Genomic DNA, 22952 nt, shown 5'->3' with positions numbered 1-22952 from the left:
TCCCCTAAATCAGTAGGCTTCTGGGTTTGTTTGGCTACGTAACCCCGTTAGCAGTACTGCCCGCAGTTCCCGCGTCTTAGTCACATAGGTAGCTTGGGTCAGAGAGGAAACAATTTGTGCTCGACAGAAATTAGAATGAATAGTTGTTTGAATGGAGCACGTGCACTCCCTTATACTAGTTAGTCCATCTGCGTTTTTCTCCCGTAGTTGAGCTCTGCTCCTCCCGACATCACAAAGTCGATGCCCGTCATAAAAGTGGCGTCGGCGGCAATGAAAAGACAAAGTTTGCCGCTTTCTTCAATTGTTCCCATTCGACCCAGTAGCTAGATAGAGTCTATTGCGTCCGTTTCTAGTAGTCGCTACGAATTTTCTAACCTGTGCGTCTTCCCCGCCTTTTATGAACTCCTGAGGATCTGGGGCGCTTTGGGCGAATTCGTTCCAAAGCGGTGTCCACACGTTTCCAGGTGAAATGCTATTTAATTAGTTAATCAATAGAGTTTTATATGTATAGTGAATGGCATACACGTTGACTCGAACGTTGTGCTTTGCTTCGTCGATGGCCATTCCTTTTGACATGGACGTTATTCCGCCTTTGGTCGCTACGTAAGAAGCTGATCCTTCTTGCCCTATGATACCCACCAAGCTGGAAAGATTGATGATATTGCCTTGGGTTTTTCTCAGATGAGGCAAAGCGGCCTGGAGTCGGGGGAAAAAGGAAAGGAAAATAGATGCTCGTCTGCGACGAATTCACATGTCGTGCCTTGCTTGCTATGAAATAACTGACGAGGTTGAAGTTGAGCAGGTATCTGAAGTCGTCCACAGACATGTCATCAACAGCGGTGGCGGGTGGATCTGCGAAACGAATTCCAGTACAGAAGACCGGCCTTCTTTACATCTCTCTACTCACGCCAGCCTGCATTGTTCACCAAGCAATCCAAGCGACCAAATTTATTGACCGTAGTTTGGACCATACTCTAGGACATCGTTTTTCTCTGCACGGGATGAAAGAGCTGCTGTTATCACCTCAATATCGCTTTCCTTCGTCATGTCGCAGGTCACGAACATCGTTCTTCCTGGCCATTTGTCATTCAGCTCTGTCTCTAGCTTTTTCCCAACATCAACTAGTCAGTGCAATTGATGTAAGGGGAGATACATAGGAACGGATGTCGAGACTCGCCTCCTCGAGCGCAGAAGACGACGTTGGAGCCTTCCTCAGCTAAAAGGTAGATCATTCCACGACTGTTTTACATGAGAGTAAGGCACGTTGCTTACCAAATACTCTGACGATTCCTTCTCCGATTCCTTTAGAACCGCCAGTGACTATCGTCACTTTTCCGCCGTAACGATGGCCAGGGACACTCGACGAAGCTGCCCGAGCTGGTTGGGCAAAGTTGTAAAGATGCTAGTAAGATTTTTCCGTCTGCGTACGTACGAGGTGTCACTTGCCACCTCTGACCTTAGACTGAGAAGTAATCGATGAACTCCATCTACTCATTCGAGAGAAGGAAGACAGCCACGCCGCTGAGGAGCGAAGAAACGAAGCCATGAGCTCTACTCTGCTCTACTCAAGTGAGAATATCTCGTGATCCAAAAATTACCATAACAACACAAATAAAATAACGGTATAACAAAAGCATTATGTATATACTGTATATATATGTACTGTACATCGTCTGTTCTACTTTCTCCAGGCACTGGTTCGCTTTCGTGCAGATTTTGCCTTCAGAGCAAAATCGCTAGGCCGTGGCAGTCCTTCTTCACCGGAACTCCCAACTTCAAGCAAGTGTGGCGCTCTCTCCATGATAGTAATCAATACCTTGTCTACATAGGCTTTCAGCTCTTTCATTTCAGAGTCCTTTCTCTCGAGCTCCTCTCTGTGCTGTATAGCAACTTTGAGAAGTTCCTAAGATTAGAGAAAAAGTCAGAGGGGTTCTCCCAAGATATCTCTCTTACTGAGTGAGACAATGCTTCATATTCGTCACTTGGCTCCTCGCTGATTTTAGAAGATTCGCTTTGATTGCCACGAATCTTTGCCGATGCAAAAGCTAGAATCGAGCCAGCCACTACGCAGCAAAGATATCAAGGACAAGGTATTTTAATCTATTGCTACTGGTCGACCTGCATGAAAAGAGTGTCGTCTCTTCTTATGTTCTCCTATAGGAACGACCTTCTTCTCCCTCAGAGGAACAACAAATTCATCGGAATCGCTCCTCGCGTGACCGTTCTGCCCGGCCCCCGTCTTCCTCAGCACCGACGGCGATCCCTCGAAACTCTCCTTCAACGGCGGCGACTCCTACGCTCCAAAAAATCAAATGACGTCACGCATGCGCAAATCAATCAATAGTCACCCACTTCAAAAGACAAGTCCATCTCCTCTCCCCACTTTCGATCTACGTCCGGACTACTGCCGGGCGGCGTCGGCACATCCGGCTCGTCTTTCATGTCCTTGAGCACGTCCTCGATCGATCGATTCAAATCGGTCGGCGGCGACGAAGAAAGCGGAGCTCCGGCGCCCGAACGCGATCGTTTCAAACCGCGAACGACGTCGACGGCGCTGGAGACGCCTCTCGTGAGTCGATTTCCTTTCGTCGTCGACGCTTTCGCCTCCGAATTCGTTATCGACAAGAATCGCACCTCCACTTCGAGTTCGCCGCGATCCTTCACGTCCGCTTTGCCCGGTTTGTGGTGGAGGCGATACCAGCGCTTCTTCGGCGGATCGTAGCGATTGAAATCGACGAGCGGCAAGTCGAGTCGACCGAGAAATTCGTCGATGAGCTTGTTGCGATGACAGACGGTCAAAACGACGACGCCGTCCATTCCTTGGATCGATCTCAAGGGCGGGAAAAAGGGAGAGAGGTAAGCGCGCTACGTAGGGAAGTCCGCGGGCGAAGGGAAACCTTATGTTACATTCAGTACACGCACACACCCTTGCTACTCATACAATTCACATTCTTCGCTCCATTCTGGATACTTTCGCTCCTTCGCTACCGACGTTTGGAAGCGTTCCTTTCCGAGTTGCATTGTAACGAATGCATTATTCGTGCCTGCGGGGAAAGCGCGGTCGTAAAAAACGCGTAGAGGGCTTCGTATGTTTAGGATATTTAAAATTCTTTTCGCGTCGCGGTCGGGAAGGACGCATGGCACTGCGTTTTTCTCACCTCCTTTTCCTTTTCCGATGAGATTTCGAGCGCGATGAACTGGGAGGTTAGAAGAGGACGCGAATTGTATTCGTTTTTGCGGTTTGTAGGTACACGGGATCATACCGGTGACTTGAAAATGCGTCGGCACCCACGTAGACATGCTCTGCGACGAGCGGCTGGAATCCGCTGGATCAACGCCAAGACGAAGGCGACGACGCGGCGTCTCGTTGACTATCGGATCACGCGCGCAACCCCGCCTTAGGCATTGTTGCGGGGATTTGAACCACGTGGTGCTCCCTCGAGCCGTCCGTCCCGGATATGTCTCAGCGAAATTTCGTCTTTCTCAGTTACGGGCGCGAAAAGGAGGTGACCGACTTCGTGTGTCGACTCACCGCCGACCTAGAACGACACGACATCGACGTGTGGCTCGATCAGAAGAACATAGCCGCCGGATCGGATTGGCACGAGGCAATCGGCAACGGCCTGCACAATTGCCTCGCTCTGATCGCCGTAATCACGCGAAAGTACGTCGAATCGCGCTTCTGCAAGAGCGAACTGTACACGGCGGATGCGGACGGAAAAGCGATTTTTCCCGTTTTCTACGAGGACATCGACTTGTCGACGAGCGAACGCGCGCGCGGCGTCAAGTACGTCGTTTCGGGCATCAATTGGACCATGTTTCGACCGCACGTCGACGAGTACAATCAAAGTCTGCAGAAACTGATCGAAGGATTGAAAGCGCAAGGTAGGACAGTAGTGAAGCATGGTCAGTAAAATGTATACTAGTTGACGATTTCGTAGTTGGTATATGTATATATATATAGAGAGAGATCTATATACCTAGTCATTTTCCAGAGCTTAGAGTCACTATGAGAAGTACTGGTTCTTTACTGGGGTTACGTTTCTCTCAGGGTTAGCCGGTGATAGTTCGGATAGTGCTGTAGCAGCACCAGACACCAAAGAGCAGACTCCTCCGCCGTACTCATCTCTCTATCCAGTTGAGGAGAATGAGAAGCAGTGGAGCAGGGACACTACTGAACATCAAGCTTCCGTTCCTAGTGCTCCACCCATGGATAAAGAAATGATGTCAACTACTAGTAGTGTCGGTACAAGCAGCAGCTGCAGTAGCGACTTCAGTGACACGGAGGAGTCCGACAGCAGTGGATCAACAGAAAAATGTACCTAAATATTCATCTTTTTATTAATCAATTAATAATTCGCTACCTAGTTTCAAAGTTATCCTTATCGTCGTTCGAAATTGGCGTGCATTTGGAGGCGAGAGATCGCAAGCATCCGTCGATGGTGTGCGTGGCAGCAATCAGCCGAATCCAAGACGGTCACCTATTGATTCACTTCGATGGATGGACGGAAAAATACGACTACTGGTGCGAACCGTCGAGTCAGGACATTCATCCGGTCGGATGGTGCGAGAAATACGGCTACAAATTAGAGTCTCCGAAGAGTGAGTGAGCGAATCTTTTTAAATTAAAACTAAATGACGATGAATTGCGTACAGATTGGGTAGGAGAGTTCTCTTGGGGGGACTATCTTAGAAAAATTGGCGGTAGTGCTGCGCCAGAAAACCTTTTCACTTTGGTAAAAATTCACAAAACGCGTATACTTTAATTAAATACTGAGAGTGCTGTTTTTTCGTTAGGAACAACGATCGATTGGTCCTCCTTGTCCCGTTCGTTCCTCGTCGCATTTTTCTAGTCGTTGCTTCGAGCCGGGCATGCGATTGGAGGCGAAAGATCGTCAACATCCGACGCTCGTCTGCGCTGCCACGATAACAGAAATTCGCGACAATCGCCTGAGAATTCATTTCGACGGCTGGTCAGACAAGTTCGATTATTGGTGCGAGTCAACGAGCCTCGACATTCATCCGGTGGGTTGGTGCAAGAAGCACAAGCACAAGCTACAACCTCCGCCAAGTAAGAACAACAACGCGAGCAGAGAAGAATAGGTGTAATCAGTAAAGACCCCTAGGGACACAGTAGAAATAGGCTATAATAGCGCAGTTGAAACGTCTCCAGAGCGAACAGATCATTAGCTTAAGTATCGCTGTCCTTTTCATCAACGGTTTGTTAGCATTCTCTAAAGAGCGAATAGTTGTGCACAGACAAGGAGCTTAACTAGTAATTACATAAAGAGATCCAGTGAAAATAGTTCCTATAAGAGGAGAAATTAGAGTCGGAAGTCCTTGGCCACTAGTTGCCCTTCTATTAGGCATATCATTGGAAGCGTTTGATTGGGGACAGTACCTTAAATCCCAGCAAGCCGTTGCAGCGCCAAAACGGCTTTTCTCAAAGGCGAGAGAGCTCTAGATTGGCAGGACAAATTAAAAACTCAATTATTGTAGAAACAGCGAAGTTTTCTCGGCGCTTCGCCGGCCAAGTCGTCGCATCCGTTCTACAGCTCCTTTCGTCCCGGCATGCGTCTCGAGGCGCTCGATCGCAAGCATCCGACGCTCGTCTGCGTTGCCACGGTAGCCGAAGTCGACGCCCATCGTCTGCGCATTCACTTCGACGGCTGGTCGAACGACTACGACTACTGGTGCGATCAGACGTCGCTCGACATTCATCCCATAGGCTGGTGCAAGAAATCAAACGTCACTCTTCGTAGACCTCCCGGTAACAATGGAATAGAATCATTCACGCTTACGATGAGAAAATTTTATTTTAAATTATAGACGGTTCGTTTACCAACTGGCAAGACTATTTGAAGTCAAAGAATCTCGTAGCTGCTCCCGAGAGTCTCTTTCATCCGGTAGCACTGCCACTTTTTAGAAGGCGATTATATAGGAGTTTCTCCTTAGAGTCAGTGCGTCCAGCCTCAAGGCGGGGTCTTTCGGGAGGGAATGAAGTTGGAGGCGAGAGACGAACGGAATCCCGGTCTCGTGTGCGTCGCGACGATCGCGACGATCGACGGATCGCGCGTGAGGGTACACTTCGACGGGTGGAGCGAGAAGTACGACTATTGGTGCGAGTCGACGAGCGCGTCCCTTCATCCCGTCGGCTGGTGCGACGAGCGCGGAAGAAAGCTGCAAGCACCCAGAGGCAATGAGACGTACACGTATAGAAATCGATCCCCTTTGTAGCGCCAAGGGCCCCCAAAGATAAATACGTCCATATGGGGGCTTATAACTAAATTACCTGTGAGCCTTTTCTTTTTTGCAGGAAGCAGCGGCTTCAGTTGGAACGACTACTTGAAAATGCCGGGCGTCGTCGCCGCTCCTAGGTATCTTTTTAACGAGACTCAATTATGAACATTTCTCGGTGTTTTCTTAGTTTTTTTAGTGGTGAGCTCTTTAGTGGCTAGGCGTATTTTTATCATAGAGCCGTGTTGACTAACCTGCGGCTGAGCGTCGTCTTGATCTCGCGCCGCCCCACGCCCTTTCAATGCGTGTACAAACTTTGCTGCGTGTCTGCGCGTCACGAACAATCCACTCGAATCCAGTTTGAGAGCTGTGCGGAGCGTCTCTCACTCGCACTTGAAAAAATTCGACGTCCGAGCCGTCCAATGGGGAAATATCTTCAAGGTCAATGTATGCAATTGCGATTTCGTCTGCTCGCAATTTCGGTCGTTTTCGTCGTCGTTTCCGGACTCGACAATTCGTGTCGACACCACGAACGCTTCGTCTCGCCCGATCAAAGTCCCATACGCGTCGGCGGTCTCTTTTCCGTTCATCGACAGCGCGTGAACGCGATCAACGGTCAAACGCAGTGCACGACGAACGATCCGTCGACGAAACCGGCGTTTCATCGCTACGCCGTCGAACAGGTCGAAGCGCTCGTTTTCGCCGCAACGAAGACTGAGATGGGCTACGCCATATGGGACACGTGCGGCCAACTGCACACCGCCTGTCCAGTCGAACAAGCGAAATCTCTAAACGCTGATAACGGAGTAATCGCAACCCTCATTGGACCCTACTACAGCGTCGGATCAAATCGAATCGATAAGTTCAATATTGAACGGCTCTATCGCGAGATCGCCGACGGTGCGGAAACGACGCGACGGCGCGGCGTCCTTCCCTTTCTCGACGAACCGTTTCTCGACGATTACGCGACGAAATTGGGCGAAACGCTCGTCTACGTTCAGCAATCGTGTCTACTTCAAAGTCGCGCCGTCGTCGATTTTGCGACGGCGGCCGGTTGGCGAGCCGTTGCCGTGGTGACGAGCGACGACAATTGCGGACGAGAGAGCGTCGCCGAGTTTCGTCGTGCGACGAGAGAACGCGGATGCGAAATCGACGCGAAGTTCTATCGAGAACGCGAAACGGCACGGTTGCTAGGGCGACGACGACGACGACGAAACGACGACGACGACGTGAAAATTTGGCCGAGCGTTCGTCAATTATGGGAGTACGACATCGGTTTGACGCCCGAGCGTCCCGTCGTTTTTCTCGGTTCCGTTTCGTACGCTCGACGATTTTTCGCCGCCTACGCGTCGCCGACGACGGCGCTCGGAGCGAATCGCGACGCGTTTCGATTTCTCGTCGGCGACTTCTGGGGCGAACCGTCCGAAGCGGACGACCTGTACGAAATCGTCGTCAACGCGTCGTCGCTCGCTCGCTCGTTCGTCGCGCTGCGAACGGCGAACGAAGGAATCGACGCTTTCGAGCGGCACTTCAATTCGATTCGAGCCAATTCGACGGAGACGATGAGACGAAATCCTTTTCTAAAGGCGTTTTGGGAGGACTATTTTGACTGCGATATTGCGGCGGGTACGTGCGATAATTCGTCGGCGCTGTCGCTCGTCGAGAGGCCGATATTGCGGAATTATCAAGCGGCGTCGATTATCGACGCCGTCTTTCTTCTGTCGTCGTACGCAAAAGAATTTCGTCGCGCCAATCCGCCGAATAGTCGCATCTATTTCTCGACGCGCGAGAAGTTCTTTCTCGATCCGAAAACGAATTTGCAGACGACGACGACGACGAACGTGACGAGTTGGACGGGCGAGCGCGTGCGAGTCGGTATCGTTCGCGCGCCCGCGGTGGCGGCGGCGGCAGCGGCGGCGTGGACGCAGCGAGTCGATTGGACGTACGACGCGCTCTTGCTCAACGGAACGTCGAGCGTACTCGTCGGACGATGGGACTTCAATGCGGGAAACGGTTCATTGAGTAGACTGGGAAACTATACCTGGTCAAAGGTCTGTTCCACGGTGGCGACTCCCACAGTGGCGGCGACATCCAGTTGGATTCCTGATGGTGATGATCATCATCATCAAACAGAATCGCCGCCGACGTCTGCGTCACGCTGCTCCGAAGAACGTCTTGTTTTTCTCACTTTACCCGGTCTCATCGCTCTGCTTCATCTTTTCGTCGCTCTCTACAGCGTTCACAAGTTGGGCTGGTCGTCGTTCGTTAACAAAGTCGTCTTTTCCGTCGGCGGTCTTCTTCTCGTTCTCGTCACCGTCGTTTCGTTTTCCGTTTCCGTTCTCCTTTGCACGTCGGTTTTTACGTGTCGCTCCGTCGACGAATCGTGGTTTCACTTCGCCATCAATCTCGCGTCGATCGGCGTCTTTGCGGCGATTTTCGTTCAACTTCTTCTGCATCAAATCGGCGGCTGTTTTGACCGATTTTCTTACAAGGTTGCCTCGTATTTCGCTATCGTTCTCGCGGAGACAATCCTACTCGTCTTCGTCTGCTTCTACCGAGATGAAGCGCTAATCGTAGCGTCCTACTTCATCAACGTCATTATGACAACGGGCTCGGCTATTCTCCTCTGGATGCCCAAAAAAATCAACGCCTTTCGTCATCCCAAAGCGATAGCAACGCTAGCCGGTCTCCTCGCCGTTTCGCACGCGTCATGCGTTGGACTTGCACTCTGGTCTTCGTCGAACAGAAGCGTCTTTCTCATCGCTCTTTCTACGTTTCCGAACATCGTCACGCTCTTCGTTCTAATAGCAGTCGTCGAGTATCAGTCGAGAAGGCCGGCTTCGTCATCGAATCCTCCAGATCAGACGGAACTCTATCGCGGTCCGTCTCATCGCTACGTCGAACAGCTGCAACAGCCGATTGAATCAGACGCTCGCGGCACCGTCTTCACCTACTGGGACAGTGATATCGTGAGAGAAATCAACTCCGTACTCATTGAACCAGAACGAATCAAAATCGAAGAAAGAATAGGACAAGGTACGTGCCTTTGAGAGAAATCGGCTTAGAGCTAGATTCGCTTTTTTCGTAGGAAATTTCGGTGAAGTTTTCAAAGGGATTATGGACGCGGTCAAGAACGTGGCAATGAAATCTGTCCACGGTAGATAAATCAATCAATATATTTTGCGCGTCTTATTAAAGGTTTTTTGTTTTTAGATGCTATGGATCAGAAGGACGTAAATGATTTAGTTCGCGAGGGCTTGCAAATGCGAGCCTTTCGCCATCCCAACGTCATGGAACTCTACGGCCTGTGCTGGTCCGACGATCCGGCCAACGTTCGGCACACGTCGCCGCTCGTTATACTTCCCTACATGGAATTGGGCGACCTGAAGAATTATCTTCGTCGATGTCGTCTCGGACGACGAGCAAGCGTTCATTTTCACCTGCCCGATCAGCAGCGGAAAATAGATCTATTACAAGCGGTAGGGGAAATTCTCTGCGACGTTTACTCTTACACTGATTTTTTTTCCTTAGGAGGTTTCGGTTGTAGACCGGGTCAAATTTTGCCATCAGATTGCTAAAGGAATGGAATACATTGCCGGCAACGGAATCGTTCATCGAGACTTGGCCGCTAGGAATTGCATGTGCGTGGGTTCTTGCGTCGAATGCGTAGTCATTGATTTTTTTCACGTAGGATTAACTGGAATTTGGAAGTGAAAGTCGCCGATTTCGGTTTGGCTCGTGCGATGAAGGAGGGCAAGGACTACTATCGTATGAATCAGGTGCTCAGTCTTCCCATTCGCTGGATGGCATTAGAGAGCCTTATTGATTTCGTTTTCACCTTCAAGTCAGACGTGGTATACGCGTGAATTATGTATGTGGTGCGATGTTAATTTTCAGACTTTTTTGTCTAGTGGTCCTACGGTATTACGATGTGGGAGGTGATGACTTTGGCCATGGTTCCTTATCCTGGCCAGTGCAATCAAGACATCATTTCATTTTTGCAGTCGGGTTGTCGACTGCGGAAACCGGATACATGCCCTATAGAAATGTAAGCTTGGGAATTTTGCAGACGGATTTTATAATGTGTTTTAGATTTGATCTGATGCTCAACTGTTGGATGATGGAGCCAGATGATAGGCCGGGCTTTGGGGATATTGTCGTTCGCCTGGAAGATGCCCTGACAGAAATAAGGAATTATTTTGACTTGAAGAAGAAGCAGTTCAACATAGAAGAGGAAATGGAGAAGCCAGACTGCAGTACTGTTACGGAAATATGAACCGAAAAATAAATGTGTGCTCCACGTGCCTCTTGACGTCACAGGCGCACGCGCGCGACGGCTGACGGGCGGAAAAGATGTCGGACGAAAAAACCGATCTAATATCGCACTTCCAGTCGATAACGGGCGTCGACGAGGCTCGTGCCAAGTTCTATCTCGAGTCCTCGAACTGGGAAATGCAGGTAGGCGTCAGAAATCGCGTCCAAATCGCGAAAAATAGCTAAACGGACAACGCCTAGCGATCGTTGGACACCTTCTACGCCGGCGATCATCCCGAGCCGACCGAAGAACCTCAAGTGAGTCGATCGTACAAATTCCAATAGAACGGCCTTCGATTTCGAGTCGCTTCAGCCCGATCTACCGTCGAAATCGAAGCCGTCTCGAGACGAGCCGAAACGAAGCGGATTTCGCTCGATGCGAGACATACTCGCTCAGAAGGACGATTCCGACTCGGACGATGATCGACGCGGACAAGAATTCTTCGCAGGCGGATCGGAAAGAAGGTAAAAAACGCAGTCCCTAAAGAGACTGTATAGTGAAAATAGGTATTAGAGATATCTTATTATACAATGTATAGTACGTGTACGTACAGAGTTAGGCATCCTGATTTATCTATGGGTGTTCTAGTGGGCAGATGATATCGGGTCCACCGCGGAAGAAGGCCGATCCGAAGAGCATGGCTCAAGCGGTTTTCGACGCTGGAAAAAAGTAAAAGGATCTCGTCTCAGTGTCTTTGTCTCAATACGGTCGACTATAGGCAGGGTGCGAAGACGCTAGAGGACGAAGAGCGAGAGGAAGAAATGCGTCAACAAGCGGCGGCAAAATCGAATGCATTCAGAGGAGCTGGTAACAAGAAGAAGAAGAATCTATTAGCTCATATATTTGTCTTATCGTCGTCTCCTAGGGTATCGCCTTGGCGAGACAGAAGGAGATACCGTGAAAATCGTGGGCGAACCGTTGGCGTCCGCTTCCAAGCAGGGACAGGTAAGTTGGGACTTGTAGAAGCGGGACTCTATTAGGTGAATTTTTTTCTCCCTATTAGATCAGACAAACGTTGAGATTTTGGCAAAACGGGTTCACCGTTGACGACGGTCCACTGAGAGACGGAAGCACGGACGCGGATCGATTGTTCCTTCACAACGTAGCCAGAGGGTAATAAGCAGATATAAAATAAAACCGTTGAAGATATCGTTCACACTTCTCCAGGATGATTCCTCAGGAATTGATAGCCGCCGCCCAGGGAGACGAAGTCGATCTCAACGTGGAAGATCGAAGGCAGGAGAACTACGCGCCGCCGAAGAAGACGCTGAAGGCATTCGGAGGAGAAGGCCACAAACTTGGAAGGTAATAGTAATGATTATATTATAGTCATGTTTTTTATTATTATTTTTCTCTAGTCCAGTTCCTGATGTTGTGTCTTCGGTGCCGACGCCTCAAGCTGAGGCTCCTGTCAATCCGCTTTCTTCTGTGCACGTGGACGAGTCCCAGCCTATCACTACAATACAGATTCGACTGGGAAACGGATCCAGGTTCCTTTATAGGGCCCACGTATCTCTCAAATAGTATTCCTTCTTCTAGACTGGTGCAGAAATTCAATCACAGTCATTGTATACGAGACATAAGGGCGGTTGTGGACAGGTAAGCTGCATAGATATGGTAATTTTTTATACAGAAAAAATCGTTCTTGCTTTAGTTCTTCTCCCGCGGGGTCGAATTACGTGCTTATGACGACGTTTCCGAACAAAGAGCTCACGGATGAGCAGCAGACATTGGCCGAGGCAAAACTTTTGAATGCAGTTGTAGTTCAAAGGTATAAGTAGTGCAGTGTACATTGTACACTGTACTACTTATACCTTTGAACTCTTTTGTGTCAACGAATATATGTTCGACAGATTAAAATATGTAGCGTGTCACGTGAGAGCGCTCTGCGCATGCCCGTCATTCGTATTTTCGAATTTGCGTTTCGCCGGCGAAAAAGCGTCGAAAAAGCAACGAAAAAGCGCCGGAACGAATTTAAAGGTAACATATAATTACTTCGGCGGTGGAAAGACTATTGGGGACCTCTTTAGGACTCGCGAATGCCGTGCGCGCTTTCGATCGTCGTTCTCGCTCCTCGCCAAGACGCGCAAGGAAGTTTTTCATGTAAAGAGCACTTTGTTGCGTGAAAAGACAGGTAAAAACAGACGATTTCGTTTCCAAAAAACGAAGGGGACCCCTCCTTGTCCTTTTTTGCCCGTTCGCCCTGTACCCTTGAAATCTGTGCCCGACACGCATAGCAAGGCGAATGAGTAGATCTAGCACGTTTATTGAAAAATCGACCCTGATATAGACAATGAGATTTATAGACAATTTCAAAAGTTGATAAGAGCAACAATGGCTTTTATAAGTTAATGAGAACGATGGTCTCTTTTAGAACGTCGAAAAGACCGTGAACTATAAGTATCTTGATAACTTCACGGTCTCAAATTGGCCTATCATTTTTGGCTTTTTTGAGAGGCGTGGCTAATATTAATGCGTACAGGAAGTGAGTCTTTTTCAGTGTGAAATTTGACTCGTACGAACTGTTTGACCTCATAGGATTGATCTACTGATAAAGTAGAGTAGATCTAGGGCGTTTATTCGGAAATCGGCGAGGTCAGGTTTTTAGGCAACCGTGAACTATAGTTCATGGTTTTAGATCAAAACCCTATCTCTCAGAACTCCGAATTTTCTATGTCAAACGATAGAGCTAAAGTACCTAGTTAGTTCCACGGTCCCAAATTTGTCTACCGCGACAAATATGTTGCTTTTTTGAGAGGCGTGGCTGATATACTAGTGTGACCGGAAGCGGGTCTTTTTTTCGTGTGAAATTCGATCCTTACGAACTGTTTGACCTCGTAGGGTTGTTCTACTGATAAAATAGAGTAGATCTAGCGCGTTTATTTGAAAATCCGTGAGTTGAGATTTTTAAGCAACCGTGAGCTATAGTCCATGGTTTTTGGTCAAAAACCGTATCTCTCAGAACTCCGAATTTTCTATGTCAAACGATAGAGCTGAAGTACCTAGTTAATTCCACGGTCTCAAATTTGTCGACAGCGCCAAATATGTTGCTTTTCGAGGGGCGTGTCTGATATTAATGCATACCGGAAAGGGGTCGTTTTTCGTGTGAAATTCGATTCGTACGAACCGTTTGACCTCGTAGGGTTGTTCTACTGATAAATTAGAGTAGATTTAGCGCGTTTATTTAGAAATCCGTGAGTTGAGATTTTTAAGCAACCGTGAACTATAGTTCATGGTTTTTGGTCATTTTGGTGACCTCTCCGATTCCTAAGATTTCTTTATAGAACAATGGGGATGGGTTGCCTGTTTGACCTCGCGATACCAAAAGGACCTCACACCTCAAATTTTGGCTGAAATCGAAATTTTTTGTAGATGCCTATATATCAATACATGGATCAATTCCCTCCTCCTCCACAGCGTTTTTCAAGTCATTCAAGGTAAATAATACAGTAGATTTGAGTGCACTGGTTTCAATTTGAATTTTAGTTCTCTCCTCTCCTCAATGGATCAACCAATCCGACGATATTAGATGCAGAAAGAAGAAGATGTAGACGAAGCCATCACCCTGGGGACTTGGGTTAAAGTCTCCCTCCCTGGCAGCCGGAGGTTAATCAGCTGTCCCCCTGTGGACTTGGGTTAAAGTTCACCCTGGGGACTTGGGCAAAGTCTCCCTCCTTGTGGGCTGGAGGTTAATGCGCTCTCCCCTGGGGACTTGGGTTAAGGTCTCCCTCCTTGGTGGCTGGAGGTTAATGTGCCTACCCCCTGTGGACTTGGGTTAAAGTTCACTGTGGGGACTGCAGTCTCAGTCTCACCGCTTGGCCTCCTATGGGGGTCAAGTGGCAGCGCAGGAGCGACGGCCCAGGGACAACCAAGAAAGGAGGAGGAGGAGGAAGGAAGAGGAAAAGGAAGGAGGACTTTTATATTTTAATTGTTGCATCCGGGATATTTTGAATAAAATTTTGAACATAGTTTCTCCTACTTTTATTGCAAAAAATAAGCGCGCGCGCGTCATGCAATGTAATCTACGCGCGTTAGCTCAGGGACTGCGGTGCACGCGCACGCAAGTCCCTAAGCGTCCCTAAGCTAATGCGCGTTGCTTTTGTCTCCATACCCTGGAGATCAAAAGCTAAATGCATCCACAACTATTTCCATGCAAAAAATTAAAAAAACGCGCGCGCAGACGTTTTTTCCCATTTCGGTTTGCAGGAAGTTGGCTCGTAGGCATTTGCGAGAGAACCCAATATGAATGAGATCCTCCGCTGCAAAACGAGCCAGTTAGCAGCGTCGAGAAAACTAAAGAGAAAGAGAGAGAACTGTACAGTAGTTGATACATAGTCGTTAAAACTGGGAGTGTACGAAAGATTAGCTAAAGCGCGGATATTCGATCTGCGCTGTAATCCGCTTGCTTCGACGTACGCTTAGCGGTTCGTGTGCAACGCACACGCGCCACGTGAGAATTTGGAGACGAGGGATGCTCTAGGGGTTTCGATCGTGCGTGACGCACGAAGGGAGAGCGAAGCGAGACTGGCGCTCGCCACGTGGCCAGAAAAGGGGCCCCTCTTCGCGAAAGATTTTTTCCGAGCGTTCTTTGCGGCTCCCATGCATTCGCTTTTAACGTCCAAATAGGAAGATAGCACGCGAGACCAAACGCTTAGCCAGGGGACATTGGGGGCCCTCTTTGAGCGTTTTTAGCGTCGCGAGCGCCCTAGGAACGTTGCCTTGCCAAAAAATCAGCTCCGTCTTACCTATTTAGCCAAGAGAGCAGTCTCGACGACGTGTAATTCTTCCGCTTCGAGGTGGACGCCGCTGATGATGAAATTTGATCTGACGCATGCGCCGTGGCCGATTATTCCGTAGACTCCACCGGCCGACTCCACCCATACATCCACAGATATATGCTTGCGGAGCATCCGGGACCGAGAAAGAAAGGTCTGGGTAAGAGGCAGTGTAAGAGGCTACCTTATGCACCTCTTTTTCCGTTCACATGCAATCCGTCCAATTCAACTAGTGTTCTAAAAAAATTAATGTACATATTTTACTGACTAATTGCAAAGGACGTCAACGCTCCATACCTAAATCACATGACCGCTGAGAATGAAAGTGTCCTGGCGTACCGTAGGAGCGCTTTTGTGCATCGTCGGTCTCATTGCGACATGTGAGCGAGGAGAGAAGCTGCTAGCCGAGCCGACGAGCCTCTTGTTTAGGGCTAGCAATGGCAGAGCTTCTGCAGGACTTGCAGGGAACCTATAAGAAGGTAAACACGCGTACATGCACATGCATGCTTCGTATAGGGCCTTACTTTCCACGAAGCCGTACTTCGTCAACTACTGCGTGCGAAGTTCCTACTCGTTCGCTCTTCTCTTCTGGATGGTGTGGAGGTGAGCGTCTACATAGAGCATTGCTTCTCATTGTTGTCAAGACGACATTCACGCTTAGGTTTTATCCGTGGAAGAAACAGAAAACTTCTATGGAACACACGGGTCATTTCGGATGGCAGTAAGAGGCGATTAATTAATTAATTAATTAATTAATTTCGCTTGACGAAGTGCATTTGTAACGAAAGCCATATACCTTGCTTTCATCATCAATGTGTCGGCGTACACTTGGTATCTGTCCTTGACAAGAACGAGGCAATCCTCATTGAGATATCTGGAATTGCGCGTCGTCATTCTCTTTCTCTAGCGTTTCTGGTAACACAGCTATATATCAATCGTCATCAGCTGTGGTATTTATAATGTCTGTGCCACTACTAAAAGAAAAAGTCACCATTCCTAAGGTAATGCTCATCGTTGATTAATTGATTGTGGGTGCTCTCATTATTCTAAAGGTCCTTGCCGTTGCGATTTGCATCACGGGCGTATGTCTTGTAGCCTTCTTTCCAGGAAATAAGAAAGAAGGCGACAATATAAACCCGTCAGTAGAAGGCTACGTGGTAAGCAACATATATATGCATATGATGCATTGGGGCCTATAATCTATCGTTTTTACGCTTTCAGCTAGTTGTCATTAGTACAGTTTTTTATGCTGCGGACCAGGTTGTCTACAGAAAACTCGCAGTCCATCAAAAGGACGCGGTATTTACAAAATAATATTTATAATGAGACGGCGTTAATTTGTCAATTTCTAGGTTCCTATAGCGAACGCCGTACGCTTTATAGGGCTCGTCGGCGTTGTCACCGTACTATGTTACTGGTACGTATACCAAATACGCGGGGACCTTCTCGTTCTATTTAATCTTTCTTTAGGCCAATAATACTCATTCTAGATGGGACCAATTTCGAAGAATTCGAATGGCCCGACGGATACGCGTTGAAACAGATCGCTCTGAATGCCGCACTGGATCTCGTCTACAACGCCCTCCTACTAATCTGCATCACACTATCCTCTCCCCTATTCGCGTCAGTGGGAGTCCTCCTCCTTCTGCCCGCCTCCGTGCCGGCAGACTATCTTATTCACGATGGCTACACGCTGCCGTGGCAAGCCTTTATAGGAGTTGCATTCATCGTGACTGGTTTTATTACGTTTTGTATTGCTAACTATTTAGAAAGTCGACAACTCCGCCGAATGGCGGAAAGTTCTCTTGACGAGACAGCAGACAGCGAACCGCTATTGAATGAACCTAGCAGTTGAGCTACTGCCTTTTTTTAGATTGATGCCAGCAAGAGTTTAATATATGAAAAAAGCTCTTATAGTCACTGCTGCATTACTAAATATACCTTCTACACTTAAACGTAACAGATGTGATATTCTATACAGGGTTGTTTACTCAGTTAAGGGCCGCGTCTCTACTATCTCAACTTACCTTATAATAACAGGAACATTTCTTGAAGTTGTTGTATTCATCACTATGTGTAGAAGTACCTTAGCCCCCCGGGAGATTTTTCTAGAAACTAATCAGATCTATCAGTACAGCCGACTTCATAATATAACGATCAAATACATATAGTGTGCTCAAAAAAAAGGAAAAGATTTTGAAGAAAAACGAGCCCTACAAATCATCAGCGCAATCTACTTGTACGCCTAACTAGAACCTACCTCCAATTCATCATGTATACGAGCACTCAGCCCTCCGTCCCGTCCCCTCCCTCATACAATTAATTACTAAAAACGTTTCGCGTGCACGCGCTCTCAGACCCACGAGTCTTCTTCAACAACAGGGGACCCGCGATCCCCATCCAACTCGTCCCCACCGTCATTGTATCGGTCGTCATAAAAATCGCGCCCTCTATCGTCATACTGACCGCCGTCATCCAACTCATACCCACCGTCGTCATAGCGACGAGATCGATACTCACCGCCACGATACCTATCGTCCGGATCTCGCATCACTTCCCTATCGTGACGACGATCCTGGCGATAGTACTCATCTCCGTATTCGTCCTGCGGCGGGGGCGGCGGCGGGGGCGGTGCGTGGCGCGGTTGTCGCGGCGCCGGCCGCTTTGGTCTTCCTTGCCGAGCTTCGTATCCCTCTCGCATGCCCGGAAAATCGACGGCGTCATTGCCTTTGTTATAGCGAGCCGCCGCCGGTCCGCCGACGCCACCGCCGCTGCGCGTCACTTCGTCGACGTCGATGTCGGGGAAATCGCCTTTGACGGGTCGCTGGGGATGCTGGGCGGCTTCGCGCGCTTCGACGGCGCGCTGTTTCGCTTTTTCGCGATACGGTTTGAGTTCCTTGTGCTGGCTGTAGGTGCTGCCGTGTCGACGAAGATACTGGGCGTCCGCTGGCTGCTGGGATCCGACGGTTGCGGCGGCGGCGACGGCCATGCCGTCCGTCTGATCCAGAGCGCTGCTCTGGAAGTCGTTGATGTTCCAGCCTTCGCGTTTCAACGTCATGCGCGTCTCTTTGAAGTTGTTCAACGTGACGCAGATCTAGGGAGTGCAACAAAATATTCGCATCTTTTACGATTATTAATTACATAATAGGAGTTAAGGAAGTGCATATAGCGATCAAAAATCTACCCCTTTTCGTTCTCATACCTGATTAGCTGTCTGGACCAACTTTATAGGATAGGACTGGCGCGACTTGGCGAGACTAACGACGCGCGGAATGCCACTTGCATCCTTGAGTGATCTACAAAGGCGCTCAATATTACAATCGCTACCTCGCGGCACCATTCCTTACAGCGCATTCTCCGCATTCCGAGTGACCAGTTCAAGAATAGAACACAAGACGGCACTGATTGTTAGCACGGTAAAATCGCTCGATTGGCTTCGAGTTCCCGGCAGGAGACACACGAGTCGTCTCATCCCGTATTTTCCTTAGAAGATACGCGCTATATTATTCACATCTACGTCTCGGCTTTCTTCTAATAATAGTACCGATTAGTTCCTTGTTTCGCGGATCAACGGCCATGTTTCGTAGCGCCGTCGCAACCGAACGTACGACAGTGTCTTGAGGAAGTTGAAGCAGTTCGATGAGTATGGGCAGACCCCTCTCCTTGCGCACCGCGCTCCGAATAAAAGCGGACCACTAGAGAGAAAAATCATGCAATGTAATAAAGACTATTTCCCTCTCTTCAAATGTACTGGGGCAAATTTTAACCATACACTATCTATCTATCTATCTATGGAAAGGTCTTAGAGAGAAACTACTGGCAGATACGTGGTTGCGTGGACCCAACTACGAATCTCAACGCGACTTTTTCTCATACCTTCCAGTTGGCTGCACTCAAGTTCTGCAGGGCGCCGGCTGCCGCTTCCAGCGTCATATTATTCGACGAGTCCTTCAGCAGCATTAAATACGGATAGGTGACCTCGGGTTGCCACAGCATCGACTGCCCGTGAACGGGTTCGTGGTGGCGCGGATGACTGGGAACCGAGTCGGTCCACGGCGGACTATCGCCGAAGCCGCATTGATCGATCTGAGAGCTGATGCGTCCGCGATCTTTGTAGGTCGTTCTCTTTCGCGATTGTTTTTCTGCGACGGGAGTTGAGCGATTAGCGAGATATGTGTTTTAACTTTGGTTACTTTGGCCAAAGCATCCGGTGCTGCTTTTGCCGCTTTTGTCCTTTCGTCGACGATCCGCTTCGTACTGGCTGCGCTCTTCCATGTGCGCCTTTTCCCAGCTTTCGTCCAGCACCTGATCGGCCAAGTCAAGCGTGACTTCGTTTTCGAGTCGAAACGACAAGTTGCGCAGAATGCAAACGCAGTTCTCGACAGTCTAGAAAGCAGAGAACATGTACGCAAAAGACCATTGACTCAGTGTGGTCTGACAAAGCACGTAGACTCGTGGCCTCAAATAAATCAATATCATTAAACTTATCACCACGGTAACGCATACAACAAAGGGACCCCCTCCCTCTCCCTCCTCCCTTACCTTCGAATCGACGTCAGGCGTATTCTCCGCCGAGAGAATGATGAAGAAAAGAGCGTCGACCAAACCGGGACTGATTCGCATTGCCTTTCGCGCGTTCTCGCTCGCCGACGACAAATTTCGAAAGACGCCCGTCGCATTTCGAAGCAGAAGCGTATTGTTCAATTCGCCGGCGACGCGACTCGTCAGCTGGAACGACGCCTGAATACCCGATTCAGGCCGTATCACGTAATGAGTCAAAACGTGAAGGCTCTCTTGGAGAAGATCTTCCTTGAGACCCTGGGAACCGCAAAGAGCCGGACGATGAGCAAGGATACGAGAAATTGACTGACCGCTCACCTCAAAAGATGATATGTTCCATAGAACGCTGCACACAAGCTCCTTAACCTAATAAAGAGAGCGAGACTCTTAAAGAGAGGCGAAGCGCGGGCATTATCGAATTGTCTCGGAACCTTATTGCAGTCTTATCTGTACAATTATCTTAACTTTGTTCTGGCTAACGCACGACCCTTTCCTCTGTCTCTAAGGCCCGGGGATCCTTATTGGTTATAAACTAGATTTATTCCAAGAGACAAGTTGTTGGCAAGCTGGCCGTGCTTCCAAAGCCACAAGGCCAAGACTTTTATTTTTATGTACAGGCCACTTACTAGTTAGGCATAGCATGAACAAGGGTACCCATACATCGCTATGCGTTTTAACTACACGCTTGCCTTACAGCAGACTCACCTCAATAGACCGAGTCGTCTTCAGCAGATGCACCAAGGCCGTTATTCCTCCAGCATCGCGAACCGCAAGCTAAGAAAAACAAAAAACATTTCCTTCTCAAGTCTTCGCCGCCGCCGTTTCATTTCTCTCTCCCCCGTCCCCCACCTTGTTCTCGTTATTCGTACTTCCGTAGCACAAATTCCTCAGCACTCCGGCGACGGCGTGACACACTTCCATGTGCCGACTTCCGAGCAAGTCAATTAGAACGGGAATAGCTCCTTCGTTCCTTGAGAAAACATTCCCCCCTTATGGCGCAGTCGCCGTAAAACCGACTCCCCCCGGCGCCTTACTTTATCTGAGATTTCATCTCGTCATCCTTATAGGACATATGCTGCAAAAGTCCAGCCGCATTCGTCACCTTCAGGTAGTCATCGGATGCCAATAGATCAATAATCTCCGGCAAATCCAACTCCTGTTCCTGTTTCTCGTGATACGGATATCGTCTCTCCTTCTCGCCGCCGCGTCGACTGTAGTGCCCGCCGCCGCCGCCGCCGCCGCCGCCGCGTCCGTAATCGTCGCTCCAATCGCTGGAGTGATCTTCATAGGAACTGATGGACGGCTTTCGAATTGAATCGTCGTCGTCGTCGTTTCGCCTGTACGATCGCGGCTCCGCGTCGTAGGTGTACTTCTTCTTGACGGGCGTCGTCGGGTCGTCGGGATAGGAGTACCTGTCGTAGTAGGCCGGATGGTCGTGATAAGGAGGATCAACTAAAAGGAAAGAATCAATTAAATCCTCGACTATCTCAAGATTTAATTAAATTTAAAAATATACAAATAACTGACGCTGACACGCCCCTCCCTTTTCATCGCGCGGCCGAAAGAGAAACCTTTCGACGAAACAGGGTCTCCCCTTATCAATTTCTCACCGTCATCGTCGTCATCGTCGTCTCCTCCGTACCGATCGCCTCCGTTCGCGAGGCGAGGCCCCCCATTGGGTTCGCGTTCTACGACACCCGGCGGAGGTTCTCCCCTATCCATTCTTCCGGCGACGACGGGTCGCGCCAAATCGGGCGGCAAATTCGCGCCGTATCCGCCTCCAGCGCCGCCGCCGCCGCTGCCGGCGACGGCGGGGGCATTGGGCGCCGGAGGTGGCGGATAGAAGCGACCTGTCGAACTATCGGCGTAACGGTCGTCGAAACGTCGATTTCGATCGGCGCCGCCGCCCCGATTTCCCATCTCTTGAACCAATCGACTCGTCATTTGGAAATCTGAAAAGGAGTAGCGCGTGACGGGGGGGGAGGGAGGGAGGGAGGGAGAATTAGGCGTCGTTCGGCTTCACCTGATACGTCTCGCGCGTCGCGCAATTCGCGTTCCCACGCCGGACCGAAGTCGTCGTGGCCGATCATCGCGAAATCGTCGTCGTTCGGATCGTCGTCGTCTTCGTCTTCGTCGTCGGCGCTTGAGGGGAGGGAGGGAGGGAGGGAGAAGGAGAAATCGCCCGCGAGCTCAAAATCGCTTATATCGAAAACGTACTAGGGATCGTGATCGAAGCCGCGATCCTGAAGGATGCGCCTGCGTGGAAAGACAAAAAAGAGTCGGCGCAACTCTTTGACTGGGCGCGCGCGCTCGTTCGCGTAATGCGTGCGCGGCGCCGCAGTGTGTGTTTTGTATATCGATTTGCTTACAAACACGAATCGACGAGAGCCGATCCGCTCAACTTGCTATCCGCTTCGCTCACGTCGTCGCGATGAGTGCCGTCGCCGTCGCCGTTCGCGGTCCCCCCGTTTCGATAGCCCCACCGATACTCGTGATTCCCGGGGCCCGGCCTTTGCGAGATATTGTATCGTTTAGTACATACGTTAGGATCGAATTTCTGAATCGTCGTCGAGCGCCGCTCAAGCGCTCGATTCTGATTCGCGGGATCGCATACAAAATAATCGAAAAGGGGAGAAATTCGAGAACTTCGCCCCCCTCCCCGTAACAACGCCAGCGATTCTCACGTGCTCAATAGCTATTTAAATCGTAAACCGAGTCTTACCGAGCCATGTTGCCGTAGACGACTTTCTACACAAAAGATCTGTACGGCGGCGGAGGGTCCTTTTGATGAGAAGCCTTCGGGCTATGTGTCTAAGCTCTTACGTCGCGTGGGTCGTCCTGTCACTTCGTTTCGCGTGTACCGTGAGCGACGAGAATGCGTTGATGTCGTCTGTCGCTTTCAACGATGATGGGGTGCCACCTCTCTGCGGTTTATGCGGAACTGCGAACAAGGGAGAACGTCGAAGGCTAATGCGGTCAAGAGGGTTGATATCAGCCTAGGCGGGGCAGCATATCCGGATATTTATCTACGTTTTTGCGCTCTATGGGTTCTGATAATCACTATC

General features: G+C 49.5%; 7 protein-coding genes and 1 long non-coding RNA gene across 10 annotated transcripts; 4 read left to right on the top strand and 4 right to left on the bottom strand.

Moving 5' to 3' along the window:
* Positions 1-28: 28 nt before the first annotated feature.
* LOC136198547 (17-beta-hydroxysteroid dehydrogenase 14-like) lies at positions 29-1580 on the bottom strand. The gene is made up of 9 exons (XM_065988527.1): positions 1457-1580; positions 1273-1402; positions 1178-1216; positions 1024-1121; positions 908-974; positions 761-852; positions 524-696; positions 376-472; positions 29-323 (listed from the first exon to the last, which is right to left on the bottom strand). The coding sequence occupies exons 1-9, from the start codon at positions 1544-1546 to the stop codon at positions 180-182; spliced, it is 930 nt and encodes a 309-aa protein (XP_065844599.1). The 5' UTR covers positions 1547-1580; the 3' UTR covers positions 29-179.
* Positions 1566-3414, bottom strand: LOC136198542 (rab11 family-interacting protein 2-like). Its single transcript, XM_065988522.1, has 7 exons — positions 3264-3414; positions 3159-3197; positions 2942-3044; positions 2353-2830; positions 2119-2293; positions 1954-2063; positions 1566-1903 (listed from the first exon to the last, which is right to left on the bottom strand). The coding sequence occupies exons 1-7, from the start codon at positions 3298-3300 to the stop codon at positions 1679-1681; spliced, it is 1167 nt and encodes a 388-aa protein (XP_065844594.1). The 5' UTR covers positions 3301-3414; the 3' UTR covers positions 1566-1678.
* LOC136198537 (MBT domain-containing protein 1-like) lies at positions 2183-6490 on the top strand. 2 transcript variants are annotated; one of them, XM_065988516.1, is made up of 11 exons: positions 2183-2856; positions 3248-3885; positions 4052-4318; positions 4369-4602; positions 4657-4736; positions 4798-5071; positions 5367-5449; positions 5500-5770; positions 5830-5906; positions 5956-6206; positions 6317-6490. In XM_065988516.1, the coding sequence occupies exons 2-11, from the start codon at positions 3459-3461 to the stop codon at positions 6375-6377; spliced, it is 2025 nt and encodes a 674-aa protein (XP_065844588.1). In that variant the 5' UTR covers positions 2183-2856; positions 3248-3458; the 3' UTR covers positions 6378-6490. The 2 variants fall into 2 exon arrangements, with proteins under 2 accessions (XP_065844588.1, XP_065844587.1); XM_065988515.1 differs by having other exon boundaries at positions 2185-2856; positions 5956-6196.
* Positions 6491-6628: 138 nt separating this feature from the next.
* On the top strand, positions 6629-10541 carry LOC136198529 (uncharacterized). Its single transcript, XM_065988504.1, has 7 exons — positions 6629-9273; positions 9326-9394; positions 9451-9716; positions 9769-9878; positions 9929-10091; positions 10149-10285; positions 10330-10541. The coding sequence occupies exons 1-7, from the start codon at positions 6660-6662 to the stop codon at positions 10511-10513; spliced, it is 3543 nt and encodes a 1180-aa protein (XP_065844576.1). The 5' UTR covers positions 6629-6659; the 3' UTR covers positions 10514-10541.
* On the top strand, positions 10541-12431 carry LOC136198543 (NSFL1 cofactor p47-like). The gene is made up of 11 exons (XM_065988523.1): positions 10541-10695; positions 10753-10809; positions 10865-11016; positions 11141-11221; positions 11271-11359; positions 11418-11497; positions 11556-11665; positions 11720-11857; positions 11911-12042; positions 12092-12151; positions 12207-12431. The coding sequence occupies exons 1-11, from the start codon at positions 10591-10593 to the stop codon at positions 12331-12333; spliced, it is 1131 nt and encodes a 376-aa protein (XP_065844595.1). The 5' UTR covers positions 10541-10590; the 3' UTR covers positions 12334-12431.
* A 2087-nt stretch (positions 12432-14518) lies between these two features.
* LOC136198553 (uncharacterized) lies at positions 14519-15804 on the bottom strand. The gene is made up of 3 exons (XR_010672823.1): positions 15625-15804; positions 15298-15564; positions 14519-14845 (listed from the first exon to the last, which is right to left on the bottom strand). It is a non-coding gene; the product is annotated as an uncharacterized lncRNA (long non-coding RNA).
* On the top strand, positions 15465-17279 carry LOC136198545 (uncharacterized). The gene is made up of 10 exons (XM_065988525.1): positions 15465-15707; positions 15757-15806; positions 15863-15930; positions 15989-16048; positions 16099-16182; positions 16235-16328; positions 16380-16484; positions 16549-16626; positions 16680-16744; positions 16798-17279. Exons 1-10 carry the CDS (start codon positions 15647-15649, stop codon positions 17180-17182), a joined length of 1050 nt encoding a protein of 349 aa, XP_065844597.1. The 5' UTR covers positions 15465-15646; the 3' UTR covers positions 17183-17279.
* Positions 17280-17453: 174 nt separating this feature from the next.
* Positions 17454-22846, bottom strand: LOC136198532 (catenin delta-2-like). 2 transcript variants are annotated; one of them, XM_065988506.1, is made up of 17 exons: positions 22711-22846; positions 22610-22648; positions 22257-22397; positions 22105-22143; positions 21911-22029; positions 21498-21839; positions 20922-21339; positions 20737-20857; positions 20593-20661; positions 20206-20253; positions 19870-20145; positions 19521-19713; positions 19204-19469; positions 18872-19022; positions 18675-18810; positions 18530-18623; positions 17454-18421 (listed from the first exon to the last, which is right to left on the bottom strand). In XM_065988506.1, exons 2-17 carry the CDS (start codon positions 22615-22617, stop codon positions 17681-17683), a joined length of 3162 nt encoding a protein of 1053 aa, XP_065844578.1. In that variant the 5' UTR covers positions 22618-22648; positions 22711-22846; the 3' UTR covers positions 17454-17680. The 2 variants fall into 2 exon arrangements, with proteins under 2 accessions (XP_065844578.1, XP_065844579.1); XM_065988507.1 differs by having other exon boundaries at positions 22610-22698; positions 22749-22835.
* Between the last annotated feature and the right edge of the window lie 106 nt (positions 22847-22952).

Source organism: Oscarella lobularis, chromosome 19, assembly GCF_947507565.1.
Source record: "Oscarella lobularis chromosome 19, ooOscLobu1.1, whole genome shotgun sequence".
In the NCBI taxonomy this organism is placed as follows: Eukaryota; Metazoa; Porifera; class Homoscleromorpha; order Homosclerophorida; family Oscarellidae; genus Oscarella; species Oscarella lobularis.
Note: the sequence above shows the minus strand (reverse complement) of the source record. Positions and strands in the feature narration are given on the sequence as shown.

Excerpts from the sequence above, each read along its gene's own strand:
- LOC136198545 (XM_065988525.1), top strand. The coding sequence starts at position 15,647 with ATGAAAGTGTCCTGGCGTACCGTAGGAGCGCTTTTGTGCATCGTCGGT. Across the intron at positions 15,931-15,988 it reads CTCTTCTGGATGGTGTGGAG|GTTTTATCCGTGGAAGAAAC; the intron begins GTGAGCGTCTAC and ends ATTCACGCTTAG. Across the intron at positions 16,183-16,234 it reads CTGTCCTTGACAAGAACGAG|CGTTTCTGGTAACACAGCTA; the intron begins GCAATCCTCATT and ends CTCTTTCTCTAG.
- LOC136198543 (XM_065988523.1), top strand. The coding sequence starts at position 10,591 with ATGTCGGACGAAAAAACCGATCTAATATCGCACTTCCAGTCGATAACG. Across the intron at positions 11,017-11,140 it reads GCAGGCGGATCGGAAAGAAG|TGGGCAGATGATATCGGGTC; the intron begins GTAAAAAACGCA and ends TGGGTGTTCTAG. Across the intron at positions 11,498-11,555 it reads CCGCTTCCAAGCAGGGACAG|ATCAGACAAACGTTGAGATT; the intron begins GTAAGTTGGGAC and ends TCTCCCTATTAG.
- LOC136198542 (XM_065988522.1), bottom strand. The coding sequence starts at position 3,300 with ATGTCTACGTGGGTGCCGACGCATTTTCAAGTCACCG. Across the intron at positions 3,045-3,158 it reads CATCGGAAAAGGAAAAGGAG|GCACGAATAATGCATTCGTT; the intron begins GTGAGAAAAACG and ends CTTTCCCCGCAG. Across the intron at positions 2,294-2,352 it reads AGATGGACTTGTCTTTTGAA|GAGTCGCCGCCGTTGAAGGA; the intron begins GTGGGTGACTAT and ends TTTGGAGCGTAG.
- LOC136198537 (XM_065988515.1), top strand. The coding sequence starts at position 3,459 with ATGTCTCAGCGAAATTTCGTCTTTCTCAGTTACGGGCGCGAAAAGGAG. Across the intron at positions 5,072-5,366 it reads CAAGCTACAACCTCCGCCAA|GCATATCATTGGAAGCGTTT; the intron begins GTAAGAACAACA and ends CCCTTCTATTAG. Across the intron at positions 5,450-5,499 it reads CAAAACGGCTTTTCTCAAAG|AAACAGCGAAGTTTTCTCGG; the intron begins GCGAGAGAGCTC and ends CAATTATTGTAG.
- LOC136198532 (XM_065988506.1), bottom strand. Across the intron at positions 21,340-21,497 it reads CGACGATGACGACGATGACG|TTGATCCTCCTTATCACGAC; the intron begins GTGAGAAATTGA and ends CTTTCCTTTTAG. Across the intron at positions 20,146-20,205 it reads GGAACATATCATCTTTTGAG|GGTCTCAAGGAAGATCTTCT; the intron begins GTGAGCGGTCAG and ends TGCGGTTCCCAG.
- LOC136198529 (XM_065988504.1), top strand. The coding sequence starts at position 6,660 with ATGGGGAAATATCTTCAAGGTCAATGTATGCAATTGCGATTTCGTCTG. Across the intron at positions 9,395-9,450 it reads GGCAATGAAATCTGTCCACG|ATGCTATGGATCAGAAGGAC; the intron begins GTAGATAAATCA and ends TTTTGTTTTTAG. Across the intron at positions 9,717-9,768 it reads AAATAGATCTATTACAAGCG|GAGGTTTCGGTTGTAGACCG; the intron begins GTAGGGGAAATT and ends TTTTTTCCTTAG.
- LOC136198547 (XM_065988527.1), bottom strand. The coding sequence starts at position 1,546 with ATGGCTTCGTTTCTTCGCTCCTCAGCGGCGTGGCTGTCTTCCTTCTCT. Across the intron at positions 697-760 it reads GTTATTTCATAGCAAGCAAG|GCCGCTTTGCCTCATCTGAG; the intron begins GCACGACATGTG and ends CCCCGACTCCAG. Across the intron at positions 473-523 it reads CACAACGTTCGAGTCAACGT|CATTTCACCTGGAAACGTGT; the intron begins GTATGCCATTCA and ends CTAATTAAATAG.